The 16564-nt window shown below is 40.7% G+C and overlaps 1 protein-coding gene across 3 annotated transcripts in view; it reads left to right on the plus strand.

Annotated features, from left to right (window-relative positions):
- Positions 1-1356: 1356 nt before the first annotated feature.
- The window catches only part of LOC131199318 (interleukin-1 receptor type 1-like), a 37881-nt gene continuing 22673 nt past the window's right edge, over positions 1357-16564 (plus strand). The window contains exons 1-2 of one of the 3 annotated variants that reach the window (XM_058184980.1): positions 1357-1473; positions 9198-9261. In XM_058184980.1, coding sequence (XP_058040963.1) covers positions 9201-9261 — 61 coding nt within the window. In that variant the 5' untranslated portion in view covers positions 1357-1473; positions 9198-9200. Of the gene's footprint in view, positions 1474-1608; positions 2152-9197; positions 9262-11631; positions 11689-16564 lie in introns of those variants that run through there. The other 2 variants (XM_058184979.1, XM_058184981.1) reach the window with 2 other exon arrangements.

The raw sequence follows: 16564 nt of genomic DNA on the forward strand, positions 1-16564 counted from the left end.
TTAAAAGAAAAAACAATCAGAGAAACGCAGCCAATTTTCTATCACTTTGCTTCTTAATTTAAGTTTCTGGGAAATTGTTAACTAACTGGTTCCACAGGCTGAAGTTTGAAACCTCACTGGTTTGGATTGTTGGAAGAAATATCCATCTGGGTTCAGTTCCAAGTGGGGACAAAGACACTGGAAACATGGAGGCTGCTTGGAAAGATGGTTTAATGGTGGTCAGGATCACATGGCTTGAGATCCTGAACAGAAAAAGGGCTGAGATCCTGTGTGCTCCCTGGTTTTATGCTTTTTCTGAGCTTTGAACTTTCTGGGGCACAGGAAGAGTACCCTGATTGGCTGTCAAACTCCCAGGGGTGGGGGTCTTAGCTAGCCTTGTAGGTTGTCCCTCAAGCTTGCCTGAGCCTTGCCATGTGGTGAGTTTCAGTTCTATTGTGTTGCAAATGATGGGGGGATTGAGTGAGCTTGGCTGAAGCCTTAATTGCCCATTGACAAAGGTGGGGAGTGGCAGGAAGTTGCTTTGACTTTAAAACATGTTTCTCCATTTCTCATTCAGGGAAATATATTCTGCCTTTTAAATATTTTCTAAAATATTTTCATTCTTCTAGGAGGGGGGTGGGTGCTAAATTCCTACAGGATGATACAAAACTTTTTATTGAGCATTAACAGAAAGAACAATTGCAAAGTTACATGGCTGTTTTATGTCTTTAGATTTATTCTCAAATTTTATATCCATGACATTTGACACTCACACACCCACACCCACACGCCCTGCCCGCATGCTTACAGGGCAGAAACTATTTGCCACCATAGGCCTGATTGTGTTTATCATTTTGAAATTGGGTTGTCCTTATCTTGAACCTTGCAAACAGGTTCAAGTTTTCCATGAAGTCTTAGGTGTATTTATTTTATGGGAGCAACTGAAATCCTCCCAATCCGTTTGATAAAGATGGGAGATTAAAAGCACGTATTCGTAACCATCTCATGTATTCATACCCGTGTTTATACATTTCATGTATTCACAATCATGCTTATACTTCTTCTGTAATCGTATATATGCTTGACAAAATAAAATAAAATAAAAAATAAATAAAAAATACTGTACTTGTTTCAAACGAGGATCCGGCCGTTGCTTTGACAAGTTTCTCCAAAGTCACATCTGGGAGGGGCAGAGATTTTGAGCCTGGATCGCCTCCTAAGAGGGAGGTCACAAGGTCGGGCATCGCTGCCTCCGTCCTCCAGCTTCTCCGCCTTCAACCGCCGACCGCGCGGATCCCCTCCCCCGAACTCCCTCCCTCCTTCTCCCCCCCCCCTCCAAGTCCTGCGCGCCATCAAGCTGGCAGGAGCGAGGCTGAGATAATTCCGGGGGCGGAGCTTTCCTCGCGCCTCTCTGCCTGAGGCGAGACGGGGGAAAGTTGACGCCTGGGGTAGCCCAGGTGAGGAGGCTCGTTCTGCCGGCGCGCTGGAGTCCGGGTAAGGCCTGGAAGATGGCGGGACAGTTAGGATGTTTTTTGCGGCGGGGGGGGGGGGGCGAGAGCGGGGCTCCGTTTTGCGCGCCAGGGGATCATTTGGCTGAGGTGTTCGCGGGGGGATGGTGGAGAAGCGCGGAGCAATATCGGTCCCGAGACTTTTCTTCAGCTGGAAGGAAGAGAGGGGACTCGCGGCGGACAATTCGTCCCCGGTTTTTGTTTTTTTTTCCTTCCCCGAAAGGGAGTGACTCATCCCGTGGATGCCGGGCACTTCTCTCCTTCTCTCGCCCGGACATGTCAGCGACCGACCGTCTGGAGCGACTTGCCTTTACCTCCTCCTGCCTTCGTTGGCAGGCAGGGGCACCTGATGTGCTCAACGGGGCACGTTTCTAGTTCCACCTCCGGCTCTTCGAAGGAGAATTCAGTGCATCTAAACCTCATTTTAAAAAAGACGTAGAATGACTGTTTTATTCTTGGGTATTTCTTGCCGGACACTGGCCGTTGATATAATTTTCTCGACCCATTGATTTCTTTATTTTCATGGTTAAAGTCCGCTGGCTGCAGCTTTGATCTGGCATGGGTGTAAAGGGGGCTTGTTGATTTTGCTTTTACAGAGGACTTCCAGACGGTCAAAGAGTAACTTTTTATGACATACCAAAAGTCACAGCCTGACAAATCCAGGGTAAATCCTTTTAATTGTTCCTCTCTGGTCAAAAAGTGGGAAAGGGGAATGCGAGGTTCTGACTAATTCTACCTCATGATACAGAGTGCTCATAAAGTTGGCCGAAATATTTGTAGAAAGAGAATCATTTACAGGTTTATTTTTCCAATATGACATGTGGCTTGTGGTTTTATTTATTCTTTGATTTCGAATTTGCAATCTGGAGTTATATAAAAATGTTGAAAAGGAGAAATTATTTCTCATTTGCCTGGTAAAAAGCAAATGGGGTGAGAAAAAAATAACTAACTGATGATGGAAGAAACTATTCTTAACTGGGAATATTGTCTCCTAGAAAATCCAAGGATTGCATTGTTAATGGATGTTTTTTAGAAATATAGTATTGCCAGTATGCTCTTTAGAAGTGAAGCCCAAACCTATTATTATAGTGGTCCTAGTAAAGCCAATAAATATTTTTACTTTTCAGGCAGTTGCCCAGGATAGAAATTCCATGTCTCCAGGCTGAGATTATGATAGTTTATTGACTGATATTTAATGTTTATTCCCATGTCAACAATGAAATACTTGACTGTGATCAAAGATATTGATTAATAATTGAAAGGTGTATAGAGAACATAATTAGATTTTAATAAGTGGTACCTAATACCTGGTTTTGAAACCTTTGCTTTCTTTTATTTATTTATTTTTTGTATATGGCTATCATGGTACAATCATCAACATAGGGTAGGTTATTGATGTTTCTTCTCTCAGTTTTAAAACTATGTTTATCTTCTTCAAATTTAGCTTCCCACAATATATATTCAGCATATAGATTGAATAAAGATGGGAAAGTAATATTCATTATTGTCACACTCCTTTGCCGATATAGAGCCAATGTGTTTCACTGTATTCTGTTTATACTATAGTTTCCTGACCTGTATATCATTTTCTTACAAGCATAATAAGTTGTTATAGGATTCCCATTTTTCTGAGAACATTCCACAGCCTGCCATGAGCAACATAATCAAAGTTCTTTCTATAATAATTGAAGCATATAATGACTTTTTTTAGTATTCATTGTCTTTCACAATGATCAAGCATATATCAGCAATATTTCATATTCCTTAGGCTTTTCTAAAACCAGTTGGAGCATATAGTGTCTCTTTTTCATGTAGGGCTTTAATCTGTGTTGGATTATTCTAAACACTATTTTGTTAGCATCTGTAATTAAATATAGTGCAGGATAGTTTGTACACTATGTTATCTCTCTTTTTATGGTATTGAAATACTGATTTAACTCTTTCAGTTATTTGTGCCACTGTGTTACTTGATTAGAAATTTTATCAATTCTTCTTCTGTTGCTTGCTATATTTCAATGGGTATTGCATCAACTTTTGCAGCCTTCTGACTTTGTAATGACCAATGTACTGATCTAACATCATCTTCAAGTACTAAAAGTTTTTATAAATAAGGAATAGCTTCTAAGATATCTTGGAACTTGACATCTCTGTTGTACAATATTTTCTCCTTCTCTTTCTTCCTCCTCCTCCTCCTCCTCCAACAACAATTCTGATCAGTTCAGCAATCAACACCTAGCCATGCCTTTGATGCTGCAATTGAGTTCCTATACCATTTTTTTAACAATAATTTAACACGCTCCATCTTGCTATGTCCATGTATAGAGGCATCATTTTGTTTATTTGAAGGAGATTGACTTAAGATAATGTAAATGTTTAATTATATTTAATTATTAGTATTTCTCTTAGCTCTGTTTATTTTGCAGAATTTCCTTCCAGGATACCACTAAAAGCCAAGTGTGTGTCAGGCCTAGACAATTTGTGCATTCTAATTTAAAAATTTTAAGGCTATAATTGTACCATGTGAGTAGTTTGTGGCTGCCATATAACAATTCCCTCCTGGAATACCTACCACCAATATATCTCTCTGATTCAGAACTTAAGAGTTGCATTCATGATGACAGTAAAACATTTTTGTACTATAAACCATATTCACACTAATCTTCAAATATCTCAACATTCTCAAACACACTTCTTGGCCCTTTTGAGATGTTATATCCAAGGAGTTAATTTTCTAAGATTCAGCTATGCTTCCCTTTCTGCTTAACTTTTGGAGTTAGTTATCATCTTGCTTCCATTTGAATGTTTGCATTGTATTTATAGTTTATACAGATTATGAGTGGGGGATAGATAAGTAAGTTATTTTCTTAGGGGCTACAGTAGCTGACATGGCTAGGACATTGAAGCAGAAGACTATTGAAGACCATTTAGCAGTTTGAAAACCATGAATGCAAGCCACATAACTAATAAACTCCCATCAATTTGTCCCAACTCTTGCCATCCTAGCAGTTCAAATGCATGCAAGTACAAATAGATCAATAGGTATCATTTTGGTGGAGAAAAATAACAAGGACATGAAAGGAGCCCCTTCTTTTGTCTTTTGGGCAATGGTGATGTCACCAGCTAATCCTTAGAACCCAGAAATGCCTTGCTTCCAGTAATTATTTTCTTGTCACTTTGTTGAAAAATGAAGTCATTCCATTAATTAGTCAGCAAGACCAGTTATTAACAATTAACAAGTTTACAATTACTTAACAAGACCAACAGTTAACAGAAAATATCCTGATGTTCTTGCCTGAAGGGTATCATGTATAGAATTATTGAAAATCAGACTAGTGATCAGAAAGTACAGATACTCAAAACAAATACAATTGCATTTAGCTCTGCCCCTACAAATCTTGAAGAATAATATGAACTATTATCTACAGTATGCGTTTTAGCTTAATTTGCTGCGCTACCATCATGGGTATGTCATAATAGCACATTTTCTGAACTTAGCCAATTATGACTTAATATCAAAAAGTCAATATCAAAAAGTCGTGCTTAGAAATTTTTGTACCCAACTTAAATTAAATATTTGTTTGCTTGCATGTATTGAATAAAGAAAATGTAAATTGATCTAATTTATACAAATCTTCCTGTTTGTTAATAAAAAAACAGTTGTGTGTTAATCACTCTTTTGTACTGAGTGTGTGTGTGCCTTATTGGCTTTTAATATTATATGAGTCATGAGTCAATGACCACTTATTGCGATCATGTTTATAGAAAAAACAAATTTGAACAAAAATGAATAAATAATACATGGCGAACATGAAACAGTTTATTGTATCTTTTAAATCTTCTAGATGAGAATCTAGAGAAACTAATGAGCTTGGTGAGAAATTACAAATACAGAATTAATAATGGTAGAAAAAAGAAAACAAATCAACAAGCTTGATTTTTAAAAAATGAGGAAACTGACTTCTAGTTCTGCCTTAGGCATGGAAGCTGGCTGGGTGACAGTCACTCTTTTAATCCAACTCCCCTTATAGGGATGTGGAGAAATAGAAGGAGGGGTATATCCAAGCGATGAAAAAAAATCTAAAACACAAACATAGAAAAGAAATAGTTACTATACTCATATGCAAGATCAAATACTATCATAGTGAAAGAGATTATGAATGGGAGAAAAATATAACAAAATCTAAGTACTGGTAGGTAGCAATTATTTTTTAGTTTTATTGTATATAGGAAAACTTTGGAGAAATGAAGCACTTCCTAAAAAAAAGGGAATCAGCATAAACCTGAAACAAATACAATTGGGCTATTTTATGCACTTTTTCAGGTTTCCTAATCTCTATCTGAATTTTTAAAACATTTTGTTTTTAAATTATAGATGATTATAGATGGATCTTCAGTTTCAGTTTTTTTCCTATAATAAATCCTCTCACCTCTGAACAACTTTCTCCAAAGGTATTAGATTTAAGTGCCCTGGTGTAACTTTTCTTGGTTAGGTAATTACTTTTGTATCAGACCATAACTACTTACTGTAGCTTTGTAGTGACCAACTGTCCTTCTTTTCTGATAACTACAAGGCTAATTAATTTTTTCCATTATTACACAAGGCATTCCCTCCAATGCCTTCCCTGATTTTTTTTAAATAATCCTTTTATTTTAGCTAAGGAATTGGATTTCATTCACATTCTTTCACAGAGGAGTGTGTTCCTGTTAACCTATGTCTATTCTATGTATTGTTTCTTAGATTATCTATGGATTATTATTTTTTTTGGCAAAAATGTCACTGAAACTTTCTGTTTCATACCAACTCTGTATATTCTTTGACACACCAAAAATATGGATCAAGAAGGAGCTATGTAGACCAATAAATCCAAAACATTATTTACTGCTCGAATTTACATCAATGCATTCTGCAGGAAACCAGCATCCTTTTTGTCTTTCTTGTTAATGTACATATTCTGTTATTTTTTAAATATATGAACTGTGTCTAGAATACACTAGTTGACATATATTAAGTTGTTTTGTAACATTTCTGTCTTGGACTAAAACTGTCATAAAGTTGTTGCTGCTTTTGGAAAAGCTGAAGAAAACTGAGTATATCTGTCTTTTCTCTGTTACATTTACATATTGATGTTTTACCACCACTGTTGAACAGCTGGTATAATATTTAGTGTTAGTATATTTAAACAAGTTCTTTCAACATTCTGGCACCATCTGTAGAATTCCAGATTATTTCTGTGTCTTCTTCCTTTGTTCTTTTCCTACTACTTTATTACTTCTTTTACAGATACTTCAGTTTTTCTTTCTGTTTTACACATCTGTTTTTGTTTTCAGTTGTGCTTTTATTGACCCTCATTTTAATATCTTCTACACATCTGGAGAGGCTTTTCTCATTAACTTCTCCCATTTTACAATTCTGCTTATTACTACACTGAATTCATTGACATACTTTCTTAAATTCCAAGATAAATTCCAAGATAAGCATTCACACATTTATTTATACTGAAAATTCCAATGTTACATATTCACTTTCCCTAATCTTCTTGTGCCTTTTTCTGAAGAAAAAACTTGTTATGAAAAAAGTCAGAAATTTCCTTAAAGTTCTATGTTCGACAGAATATTTTTCCTAAGAGATGTTGGTCTAATAAAAAGTTTCACTACTATTTATTGAAAAAGAACTTCATGGACTGTATTTTTATGAGAGATCTCCATGAAAATCTTTTTTTATTTTTTTTTATTTATTTGTCAAACACAACAGTATATATAAGCATGAAATAACTATATGAATTGGATACAGTCAAAGGGAACATTAGGAGAGGAACGGTAGGCACGCTGGTGCTCTTATGCATGCCCCTTACAGACCTCTTAGGAATGGGGTCAATAGTAGATAGTCTTTGGTTAAAGCTTTGGGGATTTTGGGAAGAGACCACAGAGTCAGGTAGTGCATTCCAGGCATTAACAACTCTGTTACTGAAGTCATATTTTCTACAATCAAGATTGGAGCGGTTCACATTAAGTTTAAATCTTATTGTGTGCTCATGTATTGTTGCGATTAAAGCTGAAGTAGTCTTCGACAGGAAGGACATTGTAGCAGATGATTTTATGAGTTATACTCAGATCATGCCGAAGGTGGCGGAATTCTAAATTTTCTAAACCCAGGATTTCAAGTCTGGCAGCATAAGGTATTTTGTTTTGATCAGAGGAGCGGAGAATTCTTCTTGTAAAATATTTCTGGAAACGCTCAATTGTATTAATGTTCGAAATGAGGTGTGGGTTCCAGACAGGCAAGCTGTATTCGAGAATTGGTCTAGCAAATGTTTTGTATGCTCTGGTTAGTAGTGTAATCTTTCTGGAGAAGAAGCTACGCAAGATTAGGTTTACAACTCTTAAAGCCTTTTTGGCAATGTAGTTGCAGTGGGCTTTGGCACTTAGATTATTTGATATAAAACTTCCAACGTCACAAACCCCCGTTGTGAAGGGAGAGGGGTTGGGGGGAAAGGGGGGGAAAAATTTTTTTGTAAAACTTTTTGAATAAAAATTCCAACGTCTTTGTATTTTTATGAGAGATCTCCATGAAAATCTCCCAGATTCTGAGTGCAAATATTGATAATGATGTAGCAGTATAGAGTTTACCTTGACTTTTGCAGATGGCTATTTATCTAGTTTGGCTGCATTTTGTCCTCTTAGTTCTGTAAAGTAGGTTAGTCTGTGACATGAAAAGTAGTTATCTTGTTTGAACTTTCCCATTACTGGGACACCTTCATTTAGCATAGATACAATCTTTAAAGCCCTAAACACCCTAGGGCCAGCTAACCTGTAGTATTACTTTCTCTTGTGAATGTGCAAATAAATCTATGATGCTCTTATTTTGTTACATGTGCCAAATATGATGCAGTAGTTAATTGGAAGCAATGCTTCTGCAAATATTAAATTGGAAAGTCTCCTTTTTGCTAATTTGATGAATAGAAGTTGCAGAAAATTGAAGTTATGGGCAATTAGTGATATAAAACAGATGAAACATGGAATGCAATATTGCATTGACTAAAATCTTCTTGGACTTCTGCGGGATTAGGTTTTTTTTCCTGCTTCAAAACTATGGTAAACTTATTTTAGGATCTTCACCATAGATATTAGATGCTTCCTATCTCAAAATGATATTAAGCTGTGCCACCAAAATTCATTAGTGCAGTTGTCTATGGAGATTCTCAGTCATTCAGGTCAGTCATGGTTGCTCCAAAGGTGCTTTTTCAAAAGGCAACTGGATTTTGTTTTTCTTTGAATATGTTTCACTACTCATCCAAGAAGCTTCTTCAATTCATTAGTACAGTTAGCAGATTTGAGGGGCTGGGAAAAGCAGAAACAGGTTTTACATCCTTGGAATTTGTGCTTAACTAATTTCATTATTTTAAATTTCAGATTAGCTTTAATTTTTTTTAATATATTAAGTTGTGGACGCTGAAGTTTGTGTTTGGATATATATAAAAGCATTAAACCAATAGCATATAAAATAATAGAATGTCTCTGCCTGTATCATTTTCAACTGATAAAGCAGTATGGCTAGTGGTCATATAGGAGGTGAGCGTGTTAGTTACTGATAGAAGAGAATATTTGTAGGTCAGGTGTGGAATGTGGAGTTCTTGATGCTCTCTGAGCTTGGTTTATATATATATATATATATAGGTAAACACACATTTATATGTATTTTCATTTCTTTAGGAGATGTTTTCTGCACTGTGGCATACTTCTTGGATTTATCTCATTCATTTTTCTTTCAGCTGTTGTAAGTATACTATATTTCTTTCTATCTTATATCACAGTGAGTGTTGCATAATAACATTTGGGTTTTTCTCAACAGTTAACCAGTCTCCTATTTGGCTTGTTTATTTTCATTTGCACATGCACCCCCCCCCCATTCATGTCTCATGAAGTGTAGTTATTCTGGCAATACAGGAACAGAGATGTACAGCTGAAAATCACTGCATATGAGATGAAGTTTATAGCTCCATGTCTCATTTTGAGTTTCTTCTCTATTTAAAATAAGATGCAGGTTTGTTTTTCCTGAAATAATCCTTCTCACAATTTTGTAATATAAACTGAACTCATTATTTAAACAAATTAGGAAAGACTAAGATGATGATCTTATAGTAATTAATTGTTAAAAGACATTTATTCTTTAAATACTTTGAATACATTTTTCACATTTGAATAAGTACTGTATTTTTGCTCTTGCTGGTATAATGGTCCATTTTTCTTGTATGTATTTAATTTATATCCATTTTTCTCCAATAATTGCCATTTAAAGGGCCAAATAATAAACTAAAAACAAAAACATTTGAATCAGACAGATAACATCATGTGTGTAGGCATACACCTAATTAAAAATGTTTTGCCTGTAGATAAGATGGAAAGGCTAGTTTTATCTTCATCTTCTTACTTCTTTGGTAGGGAATTCTGATTGACAGAATCAGATATGCTGATGATTGTCTGAAGATGATGAGGCTGAAATAATGGCCTGCTCTTAAATTTCCATTGTTGTTATGGGATGATATAGGATCCATTAGTATGTCTCTCTCCTTCTTCAATGAAGAAGAACTTACCTCTTTAATTACCACCATCTTTTCTATAAACTATATATAATCAGTTCCCATTCTATTTTTTCTGTCAGTTACATGATCTGTTCTTCCACTTGCTTCATATTTGAAAATTAGGGAGCTCTTTTGGCTGTGATTAAAAGAAAGCCACAAATATCATCAAGGAAACATTTCAAAAAAATGGACTAAAGTTAATCAACATTTTCCTCCTTCACAGTTCTGCATCCCAGTAAATCTAAATGTCACCAAGTAGTGATTTGTGGCAACTGAACTATAAACTGTGCCTCCCTATTCAGATTGATATAATCTCTTCATTTTGACTTCTGGTCAATGAATGAAGACAGAGACTAATTCGAACTGATTCAAGGTTGTTGTGGTAGCCATGAAATACTGCCACCGAAGTAGCCAATATGGATGTACAAAAGGGAATGTCAGTATCATTTAAGATATCTTCCTAATTATTCAGAAATTGAGTTTATTGGGCTGAGTGACAGGTAATAATACATCAAACAAAGCCTGTAGGTTTATTGAGGTTTATTATCTCAATTTGAAAGCTGTACTCTAGAGAATAAGATCATCATAGGCCACTCCTAATTTTTTCTCACTGCCTACATAATCTGCTTTTTTTCCTGCTGCTTCATGGAAAATGAAGGTAGGAAAAAGGTTTCTATCTATGGAGATTCTCAGTCATCAAGTTAATGGTTGTCCCAAAGTTGCTTTTACAAGAGGCAACTGGATTTCTGGTTTTTCTTTGAAGATGTTTCATTTCTTATCCAAGAGGCTTCTTCAGTTCTAACTGGATGGTGGGGAATGGAAGTATTTATACCTTGCAGACAGCTGGTCATTTGCATTCTTTTTAGAGAGTCATTGAGGTCACCTGGAGATTTATCTATATCATCAGGGACACCTGAATAGTGCAAATGGGCTTGAAGCCTTCTTGGAACTGTTGAAAGGACTGTAGACTGGAGATAGATGATGTCATATCTCTCCCCCTCTGTTGAGAGAGGGCTGTTCAGTTTTGACATAGATGGCCTCTTTGACCTCTCTTTCAAACCAATGGCCCTCTCTGTCCAAAATGTGGACTTTACTGTCTTCAAAAGAGTGGCCTTTGTCTTTTAAATGCAGATGCACTGCTGAATCTTGTTCTGATGGGTTTGTTTTCCTGTGTTGTGCCATGCATTTATGAAGTGGTTGTTTTGTTTCCCCAATGTACAGATCTGTACATGGCTCTTTGCATTGTATTGCATATACCATGTTGCTCAGTTTGTGTCTGGGTGTTTTATCCTTGGGGAAATTTTCTGCCTTAATATATTCTTGGGTTTGAAGTGTGCATGTATGTTGTGTTGGCTGTAGATCCTCCTGAGGTTTTCCAATATTTCCGCAATGTATGGAATGACAACGTTGCTTCGTTTATTATTCAGTTTGCTGTCTGTTATGGAGGAGTTCCTGTAGGGTCTTTTTAAAGATTTGATAAACCCCCATTTGGGATAGCCACGTGTTCTGAAGGCTTTCTTGATGTATTTTAGGTCTTTTTCTTTCCCATCTTTCTTGGTAGGCAGGCCTTCAGCTCAGTGGTCTTGGGCTCTGATGACTCCCATTTAATGCTCCAGTGGATGGTGAGAATCAAAATGTAAATATTGATTTGTGTGTGGGGGGGTTCTGTACACTTCAATGTTAAGGCTTCTGTCTTCCTTAATATGTACTGTACAGTCCAGGAAGACTAGGCTATTTCCCTTAACATAAGAAATGTAGGAAAAAAGTTAAATATAGTCTTCCTTCTAATAAAATATACTGATTCAAATCAATGTGCTTTTCTGAAATCAAGTCTTACATAGTTGTTTTCTCATTCTCATTGTCGGGGGAAACGGCGGTCAGGTCTGGGAAAATCCTCTTGTATGCCTCAGGACCAAGTCTGCTGAATTTCTTATAAGCCCTGCCTCCGGCAGCCGTTCCCCAACTTTTCGACTTGATCCCTGCCAGGATCAGATGTGTCGTCGAGTGCTCCCTTCTTGCAATCAATTACAGACTTTTTTATTTTTTATTCTAATTCAAAAAAAAAATTTTTTAATTTTTTTTCTAACAATCAAATTGAGTCCCAGGGTGAAAGGCTTTTTAGCCCGATCCCGTGGACGGCCGGGCCCCTCGGCTTTCATTTCACTACCCGGCATTATTCCTGGGATCGCGCTCACAGGCTTACCCTGAGGCGCGCCCAGAAGGCTCGCTGCTCGTTATCGCAGTGAGCAGGCAGCAGTTTTTATTTCCTTTTTCTGACAATGCTGCTAGCCTCGGCGCTTGGAGAGCTTCCGCGCCGCAATTTATGATCGCGCCTGAAGCCTTTGTGGCTAGCGATCTCTAAAAACCCTCATGGCTTGCGATTTGACAGGCTCTCTGGACTATCGGCTGAGAGAGAGAGAGCCCTTCCTAGATCGCGTTTCTCAGCCTGTTTGGCTAGCGATCAGCCTGAGGTTAATAAATCGGAGGTGAGGAATCTCGGAGAACTTCAGTGCTCCTCAAAGCCCCCCGAATTCATCGCAAACAAAGGGGGTTGTGAGTAATCACCGGCTCATTCCTTCGGGGCGCTGGTGCGTTTGGAGCGGTTGGAATTTGGCGGGCTAGCGACAAAATGGCGGATGCCAGTCGCTCTAAGAAAACCAAGGGCTCCACAACCAAGGAGCGGAGCCGCCATTTTAGCGACCCAGGGGAGGGCCCTTCGGCAGCCATTATCCCATCTCCTGCAATTGAGGCCCCAATTCAGACAACTAATTCATCTAAAGCTCATGCCAGAGCAGATGAACGTCGCCACAAGGCGATCCAGAAGGTCATTGACAAGGCCCTAAAAGAATCCAACACTGTTTCTGGGCCCAGACCTAGGGACACCTAACCACAGGGGCCCTTGGATTCCTTGGTGGAGCTGCCCCAACAAACAGCAAACCCCTTGGGGTCAGGAGCATGGTCCCCAGATCACTCGGGGGCACTGTCACTTCCCCTCTATTCCGAAGCGGCTCCTTTATTTCAGCCTTTACCGGCCCAACCTGAGGCAGCCCCTTTATTTCAGACCTTACCGGCCCACCCAATCTTGCCTGGGCAAATGGAGACAGCTCACTTGTTTCAACCCTTGCCAACCATTGACCAACAGGTAGCCTCAGATCAGATGCAGTCGGGCCAATTGCCTATCTTGCCAATGATGGCTCAGCCGACACAGCACCCTTTACCTCACCCTCCACAACAACCACTACTCCAATTACCAGAGTCCTTCGGTTTCCTCATTTCGGAAGCGATTCGCCAAGGCGTAGCTCAGCACTTACACCAGGGTTCTTCTTCCGAACCCACCAGTGGCCATTCACGTAGGCATTTTCAAAACCCTGAGGCAAGGGGAGAACAATCAGGACAATTCCGTCGGGATCAATCCCCCGAGTCCATCAGTCAAGAGTCCTTATCAGAAGATGAGGACACCAAAGATTTAACCCTGTCGGACGACGAGGATCTCGTCCCAGACCAGCCCTCTTTTGTGGGATTATTCAACCCTCATCTTTTCAGGTCACTACTTTTTAAGGCTCAAGCCTCAACGGGGCTGGGCGTATCCCCTCCCACTCAGGCTACGACCCAGAATACTCAGGGGCCTTCTGGCCACTTGTTTGCTGAACCTACTATTGTTTTGGAGACTATTCCGGCTCCAAAACTTTTCGTTGACGTAGTTCAACAACAATGGCAATTTCCAGGTTCTGGGTCTAACCCCAATGCCCTGGATAAGAGATTTTACAATGTGGCCCCCGACTTAGACAAATTACTTCAGATCCCATCAGTGGACGCACCTGTAGTAGCCCTGACTACCCCATCTTGCGTTACGGGTCTGGCCGATGAGGCTCTGTCCTGAGGAGAAACGAACTGACCGCACCACCGTCAAGGGCCACTTAGCATCTGCATGGTCCGTCAGGGCCTCCACGGCTGCCTCGTTTTTCAAGCAGGCCTCTCTAATCTGGCTCAGACAGTTACAGACAGTTACAGAGTAGAATACCTTCAACGGATGTCCGATCACATCAGGACATAAATAAGGTGGTGGCCGTGTTGGAGTTCTCGGCCGATGCTACCCTTAATGCGGCCAGGTTCTTGGCCAAGGCCATAGGCTCGGCAGTGTCATCCATCGGCTTCTTTGGCTCAGGAATTGGCAGGCCGACACCAGGAGCAAATGGCGTCTGGCAGCTTCCCCCTTCGCAGGGGACAACGTCTTTGGTGCCTTGCTCGATCCCATCGTGGTGGAAACCAAGGACAAACGAAAGATACTTCCATCCCTCTCTAGAAGAGGGGAACTTCATCACCAACTGTATCCTCTCCCGCAGCCATTTCGTGGAACAGACTTCGGAGGCTTTTCTTCGTGATCACAGCGCTACTTCTCGCCCAGAGGGGTTCAACCTCGAGAGGGACAGGTCAGAACGGGTTCCCGTTTCCCCAACAGAAAAACCTTTGGGGGGGAGGGGCAGAGCATTTAGACGCTCTAAGTGATCCCGTGTCGGGTCTTCCCATTGGCGCTCACCTGTCCCATTTTTATGCGCAATGGGAATCATCAACCTCCCACAATTGGGTTAGGAACACCATTCAGTACGGTCTTTCCCTGGAGTTTCGCTCCAGCCCCCCAACAACTTTCATACGCTGCCCGGTCTCCCGTAATCCTACCTCCAGGGCTCTGGTTTCGGAGGCCATCCGGCATTTGATAGCCATACGGGCTATCCATCTTGTACCATCAGATCAGAGAGGGCGAGGGTTCTATTCACGCCTATTTGTAGTACGAAAGTTGTTGGGGGGCTGGCGGGCTGTTCTAGATCTGAAGTCACTTAATCGGCATATCACCTATCACAAATTCAAAATGCATTCACTCCGTACTATTTTAGAGTGTGTTCGCCTAGGAGACCTCCTCTCGTCTATAGACTTAACAGAGGCCTACCTTCACATCCCCATTCTACCTGCCCACCAAAAATACCTTAGTTTTTGTTATTGCAATCAACACTACCAGTACAGGGCCTTGCCCTTCGGGCTATCATCGGCCCCTCGGGTATTTACTAAAGTTTTGTCTGTCCTACTTGCCCACATTCGTACATTCCCCATCAGGCTTCAAGCCTACCTTGATGATATATTTAATCATTAAATTTAATTATGTCATCTTCCTTATCATCAGCGGAACGGGATGTACGCACTACTATCCAGGTTCTACAGGACCATGGATTTTCTATTAACTGGGACAAAAGCCACCTAGTCCCATCTACCCATATTGTTCACCTGGGGGCTGAGATAGATACGGGGCGGTCTATGGTTTTCCTTTCAGAGGATAGACGAGCCAGCCTCGCCAACTTAGCGGTTCATTGTCAGTGGGTGGGTCCTATTTTCTTGCTGCAATTATCACAGCTCTTGGGGAAAATGGTCTCCACCTACGACATCGTGCCCTGATCTCGCCTCCACAGCCGACCCCTGCAGTGGTTCATGCTTCCACATCAGCGGAACCGCATCAGCTCTTCTCTCAGGAGGGTTGTTCTTCCCGCCGATGTTCGAGCTTCATTCGATTGGTGGACGTCTCAGGCCATATCCCAGGGGACCTATTTCAGAGAACCCTCTCGATTGACCATCACAACCGATGCAAGCTATTCGGCTGGGGGGCGCATCTGGGGCCCCATTTGGCTCAGGGTCAGTGGTCGGATCAAGAAGCCCGTTGCAGCATCAATCTACTGGAGCTGCGGGCCATTTTCCTGGCCCCCCAGGCATTCTCAACGCAAATCGTGGGTCAAGACATTTTGATTCTAACGGACAACACCACGGCGAAGGCCCATGTGAACCGCATGGGAGGTACTCATTCTCACTCCCTTCTTCAGGAGTCACTTCGGCTGGGACAGTGGGCAGAATCCCACCTCAGGTCCCTGAAAGCCTCCCACATTTCAGGTGTAGCCAATACTACAGCAGACTTCCTCAGTCGAGGTATTATCGATCAGGTGGAATGGGCTCTGACTCCTTCCTTGTTCAACGACCTATCTTTCCGTTTTGGCTGATCTCTGGTGGACCTGTTCTCGTCGGCCTCCAATCACCAACTCCCCAGGTACTTCACCCGGTTCCCATCCCGGGGGTCAGAGGCGGTGGATGCCCTACGCAGCAGATGGCCACTAGGCCTCCTTTACGCCTTTCCTCTAATACCCCTCATTCCCAGAGTGATCCGCAAACCCCTGGAGGAGAAGGCCGAATTGCTTCTAGTGGCACCATATTGGCCCAGGAGGCCTTGGTTTGTGGATCTCCTGGCCTTATCAGTACAGGTTCCTTAGCGGATACCAGCAAACAAAGTGGTCCTTTGTCAGGGGTCCCTTCAGCACTCGGACCCACAATGGTTTTGCCTAGCCGTCTGGAGGTTGAGCGGCTCCTCCTAACGCGGGCCAACGTTCCATCCAAGATCATCTCGATGATCCAGGCGGCCCGCCGTGACTCTACCTCTCGCATTTATCAAGCGACCTGGAAAAC

This window comes from Ahaetulla prasina, chromosome 5, assembly GCF_028640845.1.
Source record: "Ahaetulla prasina isolate Xishuangbanna chromosome 5, ASM2864084v1, whole genome shotgun sequence".
Classification (NCBI taxonomy): Eukaryota; Metazoa; Chordata; class Lepidosauria; order Squamata; family Colubridae; genus Ahaetulla; species Ahaetulla prasina.